Source organism: Abramis brama (assembly GCF_963993115.1).
Source record: "Abramis brama genome assembly, chromosome: 3".
Classification (NCBI taxonomy): Eukaryota; Metazoa; Chordata; class Actinopteri; order Cypriniformes; family Leuciscidae; genus Abramis; species Abramis brama.
Window position 1 is genome coordinate 18,010,862 of NC_139965.1, and position 6,779 is coordinate 18,017,640.

The following is a 6,779-nucleotide window of genomic DNA, read 5'->3' on the forward strand; positions in this document are numbered from 1 at the left end:
GGAAGTCGTGGCGAGATATATATTTATATATCTATTTTGCGCAGTATAGGAGAGGGACGCACAGAAACCCACTTACATGGACGTGATGTTCCTGAAGAGCTCTTCAATGTCATTATTGTTACTGCCATTGCCCGCCGGATCTTGTAGAGCAAGTAAAGGGAAGAAATTTCCACTGTCGGACTTATTGCAATAGATCTCAGTGGGCGAACAGCTGCATGTTGGTGGACAATCGAGCATGGAGCTCCAATAACCCTGGAAGATGCTTGAAAGAAAGAAAAGCCTCCAGGTGAACACAGGAACCGCTGAACAGAACCATATATCCATGACTTTTGGGTCCAAAACGACTCGACGTCTTCCAGGGCTGACGAGGATGGTGATGATGAAGATCGCTGATGAGTGTTTAATATCTAAATGCGTTGGCTACATAAGAGTGCGCGCGCCTGGGAACATCATATGAGGTTGGGCTCGTAATCTAATCGCCTTATCAAAAGAACAAGAGCAAATGCCACAACTCGCCTCGACTTTCCGTTCCACAGTCCATCATAGAGATGCTCTCAGTGTCCAGGCTGGAGGAAAGTACTGCTGAAAGCGCGATGCTCCGGATGACGAGTATAAAGTCCCACCTACTGGACAGAATTAAGACTGACACCTGCAAGAGGAGGAGGAATCCGACTTCCGACCAACAAAGGCTTTTATGTAAGACTTGCGCAGGAAAAAAATATATAAATCGAGTGTAGTTTATTCCTCTTTCATTAGTGATGGGTGTCCCCTATGTTTCCGTTGTTTTTCTGTCACTGATATTTTTAGTAGCAGACTATAGGCTACCCAGTAAATTGATTTGTCAAGTAGAGAAGGCCGGGGCTAGTTGTCACATGAGGACGTTGTCATAGGGTCCACTTACATTTATTTATTTAAATATCGACATATTTTATATAACCTATAAAACCACACTGACAATTACTTCAAACGAAATTTTGACTTCCAGGTTGAATTGTGTTCTAAAAAGGGTTTCATAAATGTTTTCATAAATGTCAGGTGGACGTTGTGTTTAATATGCTGTAAAAATAGAAAACTAAAAATATCTTTGAAAGGTTCATTCAATAATACTTTCCTCATTAGAGAAGTTTCACACATGTTGAAACAAATAGTTTTTAAAATATATATATATATATATTTTTAAACTTAAAAATATATGGCCAGCCAAATATTGAAAAAAAAAAGACTACCTTTAACACGTGTGTCTACAGTAATATTGGTTTTCAAAAAAGTAAAAATGTTCCCTGGACTGAAAACAACTAGCAACTACTTTTAAGATTGCAAGTTGCAAGTTCCATTGCAAGTGCATTAACATTATGATTTTTGCTTGTTTTTTTTATACATTTAGAGTGCAAATTGTTGTGTGTAGTAATTGACAGCAAGCCTGTAAGCCACATACACAGTTGAACTTTCTTCAACCCGAACACTTTGAACCTAAAAAAAAAATGTGCTTCATGTAGTACTAAGCTATAGCCATAGAAATGAACAGTTTTTATTACAATGTGACTGAATCAGCGGGACTATGAGGTACGTCAATAAAAGGCACTTTATTGTTTAAGTCAGGAATAGCTTCCAGTTCTGTACATATAGCTTCATGTGGCAGTTGTGGCCTAATGGTAAGAGAGTCAGACTGGTAACCCGAAGGTTGCGGGTTTGATTCTCAATACCGGCTAAATGACTTGAGCAAGGCACCTAACCCCAAATCGCTCCTCGGGTGAGACAACAAAAATGGCTGCCCACTGCACTGGGTGTGTGTGTCCACAGTTTGCAATGTGTGTTTGTTGACTTCTCACTAAACATAATGTGTGTGCACTGGATGGGTTAAATGTAGGACAAATTCCAAGTATGGGTTACCATCCTCATTTACTCAGACTATATGTAAACAGAGCAAGCAAGACAAGTCTATAAGGAAAATGCATATTTGAATACATTTTAAATCCCAAAGAGACTTTTTTGAATGCATAACAACATCAGTGAAATCCTAGTTTAAAATAAACCCTTCATGCACATTTTCAAATGAACAGTTATGGCAAATGGATTCTGAGTTGCCCTCTAAATATCTGAGTACTTGATCAATTTTCTTTCACAGCTAAGATCTTGGGTTTTTTTAATGGTGTAGTCAGTATTGTCTTGCATTTCAAGTTACAGCATTTTGACATTCCGGAATCTTGATGCGTTTTGTAGATCTTAAGGGCCAGATTTACTACATGAGAGCACAATTCCAAAAAGTGCAGATTGGAGTGGAAAGTTCTGCAAGTGATCTACAACGCGCAAATTAAAGAACACAAGACACAGCCGGATCATTTCCATAATGACCAACGCAATCTACCAAGAGCAGCACAAATTAGCGCTTGGTATAAGACGTGCTTTTTTTGGGCAGTAAATAATGGCGCAAATACCTGAAAATTGACTAGTGCAAACTTTAGTAAATCATTGTGCATGATTCATTTAAAAACTCTCCTCCCATACATTTTGCATATGAATGGGAAACTCCTACAAATGCATATGCAATAAGGTCAGCCACAAAAATAATTGTCCACGTCTTTTCAGCGCAAATTTTTCACTGCGTGTCTTTAGTAAATCCTAAAAGTAGTTTTTTAATGCCAAAAGAGGGTTTGCGCTGGTGCAAGCTGTCCTCCTCCTCCTCTTCCTCCTCCTCCCATCATTGAATCCATTCACACCCCTTCTATAACGGATTGGTGCTGGTCTGAGAACCACAGCTAGACTAAAGCACATTATCTGATCAGCAGGACACTGGTTGTGGCCTGCTCTTCCTGAACCTTTTCATGTTAAAATCCAGGAAAAGGACAGTCAATATAATCAGTGACCTGGTCATCCCGATCATTACATCTTTTAAGCACTGCCTTCCAAGAAGTAATTCAGAGCAATCAATGCTAAAACAGCCAGGTTCAAAAATAGCCCTCACGAGCAATTGAAACACACAAAGACATTTTTGTTTTCTAGAAAATGGACTTCTGCAGCTCGTGTCATACAGTATTAGTATACAGTAAAACAGGCTTTATATTATATATATATATATATATATATATCGTGTGTGTGTGTGTGTGTGTGCGTGTGTGTGTGGTCTGGGTAAACACTATGTTGTGGGACCAAAAGATTCACCAGTAATTTTTAAAAACTCAACGGGCCCTATCATACACCCGGCACAAGTGTTTTTTGCTAGTTTCAGCCCGACGCAGTTATCATTTTCATGTCCTGCGCCACGTTGTTTAAATAGCAAATGCAATTGCGCCCCTGGGCGTGCTGGTATTAAAACGAGGTGTGTTCAGGCGCATAGTTGGTGCGTTGCTATTTTGAGGTAACAGAAATAGACTGGTCTAAAGTCAATGGCGCAGTATTTTTTTATTTATTTACAGAGCGCCTATAGGTGGGTCCACAACGCGCGTACACTTTGTCCAGTAGATGGTCTACTTGCGCGCTTTAACCTCGCGCACGAGCAGATCCGTTTCCTCGCTAGAGGAGCGTTCAGTTTTTCCGCTTGCAAATTCCGCCATGTAAATAGCGAATCCGCCATGGCATGAGACTCAGATTGGTTTATTGCACGTTACACCCAAAACACACCCATTACTCATTAAGAGAATAGGGACAACCCTTTTAGACCATGACCCTGTCTCCTCCTGAGATGTCTTCATCTGATCAATTTTTGAAGGCAGCATTTTCGATATCGCACTATCCTATGTATTCTATTCTGTAACAGTTTGTGTGTGAATGTATGTTTTTGACCAATGTTTTCCACTTGTGATGCCATTTCTAGCGAGAAATCACTATTGTAGTAATTAAATATTCGCCAAATTGGTTATCACCAAAGCTCTCTCTATTTTGCGGTAGATCATTAAACCGTAACGCTGCCTCAGAAGTCTGTCCGAAATCTGTTTCTGCAAGGTACCGTCATGCTCAAACGCTGCCTGAGGCTGGTAAATGAGTATAATATCCCCAGTTCGCATTATAGCAGGTATCAGCAGGTGCGTGTCTTTGTTCGGAAACATTTCCCTTCCTTTCCGTTACTCTCGTCAAATAACTGGATAGAGGAGTGGTTGGAGGGGGATCTAAATCAAAGAGGAGGAGTGAGCAGATTATATGAGGATATTCAGATGATCGCCTCGCGTCACTTAGTCATATTAGGGCAGGATGGGAGGGGGAACTAGGATTTAGACTGTCGGACGACTCCTGGCAAAGATCAATTAAGAGAATACATTCAACTTCGATTTGTATCAGACATGGTTTGCTTCAGTTTAAGGTGCTCCACAGGCTTCATTTATCTAGGAGTAAGCTTGCCAGGATATATCCAGATGTCGACCCGACTTGCTCCCGATGCCGTCAGTTTTGGTCTTTAATTTTTGACATTTTTTCTTACATTTGTGACAGAGAGATAAGCCCTGCTCCTGAAATCGCAATATATGGTATGACCCCTGCTGGGATGGCAATATCTGGTGCACAATCAGACGCCATTGCCTTTTCATCTCTATTGGCCAGACGTCTTATTTTGCGCAATTGGAAGTCAGATATGCCTCCCACACACAGGCGCTGGGTTGAGGATGTAATGGCACACTTGAAACTTGAGAAGTTGAAACACACGATCAGGGGTTCAACCCAGAGATTTTATATGGTCTGGCAGCCATTTCTGGATTATTTTAACTTATATTTTAATTTCCTGCTGGAAACACTGGGACATAATTGATTCACAGGCTCTGTAACTCTGTAACATGTCAGTTTATCTATTTTTTTTTTTTTTTTTGGTTATTGTCATTTATTATTGTGTATGTTGGGGTTGCTGTATGGGGACTTGTTAATTGTTTTATAAGTGTTTATATATATTTGAATAATAATAAACGCTGCCTGAGGCAACAAGTCAGCAGCCTGAGCTTCCGGACGCAGCCCTAGAATGAGGAAAGCACAGGAAACAGGAAATGAAACAAATATAAAATAAAAGATTACAAAACAAGAGCACTGATTATGCTGAATATGCCTTTATTATAAAGACCTGATAACAATCAGCTGACATTATTTCGAACCATTCACGCACAAATGTTTCATGCAAGGTTACAGTGTGAACAATTTAAACTAAGACATGTGAACATTTGGAATTTAAAAAGATTGAATTCATTATTATCAACATATGATGACAGCAAATGGCAGAGGGTTTTAAGATACCTCATGGTGCACAATATCAGTGTTGATGAGGAATAAATAGGCAACTGCGTAGTGTAAGTGCATTAGTTTTTTAGAGCCATACCTGAGGCGACAGAATGCCCGAGGGTAATTATGAGGGGCTGTCAAAACGGCTGCTGAAACAAGGGCAGGGCTCACTTTCAGTTCAGCCTTTAAGCCTGTCAGCACAGCATCCCACCACTTATAGATACGTCAAAACCGACTGAGACAGATATCACAACAAAAAAGAAAATTAGTTGCTTGTCAAGTTTACCTACATTCAGGTTTTGACAAAACACCACAGCATCATTTATATGTCTTTATGTATTTTCATTTATACTTGAGTGATTTGTGCATACAGACTAATTATTTAAAGATCACACTACTGATTAACTGTTTTCAGTGTGAACCTTGAATTAGTTTGAATTCAGATCGGTCAATGGCCATTACTGCATGCTTGATTTGTCCTCAGTAGGGATCATAATAATACCAATAAGCTGCACTATATAAAGCATACAGAAAAATGCAAGCAAGCATAATAATTGTTCATATCGATTGTACATTAATTTGACACTTGCCCTGAATAGTGACAGTAGAAAGTGACAAGATGTGGTGCAAAAAAGGAACGTTCCAATATTATAATAAAGAACATCATGAAATTTGTTGATGTAATAATAAACCAGACAGAGGAGGGTGTTTTATGTGTGCGGTCTATATATATATATATTTATGTCAGTGTTGAAATGTTGCCTATTTAGATGTGGCAGTGTGTCTCTCCAATATGAGCAACATTTAAACTGTCCTGTGATCAACCAACCAACACCTCAAACCAATCAATCAGCCACATTGGCTCAAGGTGTGTGTTGCCAATAATAGCAAACATTTAACTGTCTTTAAATTATTTAAGTACTTTGCTTATTTAATAAACCATAGAGCTGACTGCAAATTTCAGACAATAATTCAGTTCAATATTTGATATTTAATAACAGTTTGAAGTTGTTTCATGACAACATCCCCAAAATCATAACTGAATGTTGTGTTACGCTGTGCAGTATGACTATTAAATTTAGTCAGCTTTCTATTAAAAATGTGACTTGGCAAACCATTTCTCTCTCTCTCTCTCTCTCTCTCTCTCTGTGTGTGTGTGTGTGTGTGTGTGTGTGCGCGTGCATACTTGCAGTGCATTCAAAGAAATAATGAAAATAAGCATTTCAAAGCACAACATTCAAAAGATTCAATAACAACATTCTCAAAGCTTTAAAATCTTTTTCACAACTGAATGTTAATTCCTTTTAGCATCTTCAAAGAAAGATATTTCTCCTCCTGCCTTTTAGTTTCCATTTACCTGTCAAGAAACATACAGCCTTTGTCCTTCTCTGAACATAAATGTTGCCATATATTATTGCCTCTCCATTTAATGTGGCAGTCTTACGGCTTAGACATTATCCTCCTAATCACCTGTTTGAGGACTGTCTGTCATTATAAACTGCTATTCTGTCTTGACAGAGAGTTTATCTAATCAATCTTTAGGACCATCTCCATCTGTATTAGCATCAGATTTTAAGCCTCAGGTA

The 6,779-nt window shown here is 38.9% G+C and overlaps 1 protein-coding gene across 2 annotated transcripts in view; it reads right to left on the bottom strand.

The window, feature by feature from the left end:
- The window catches only part of ntrk3b (neurotrophic tyrosine kinase, receptor, type 3b), a 125,693-nt gene extending 125,069 nt beyond the window's left edge, over positions 1-624 (bottom strand). The window contains exon 1 of one of the 2 annotated variants that reach the window (XM_084108181.1): positions 77-624. In XM_084108181.1, coding sequence (XP_083964307.1) covers positions 77-324 — 248 coding nt within the window. In that variant the 5' untranslated portion in view covers positions 325-624. The remainder of the gene's footprint in view (positions 1-76) is intronic. The other variant, XM_084108182.1, reaches the window with a different exon arrangement.
- Between the last annotated feature and the right edge of the window lie 6,155 nt (positions 625-6,779).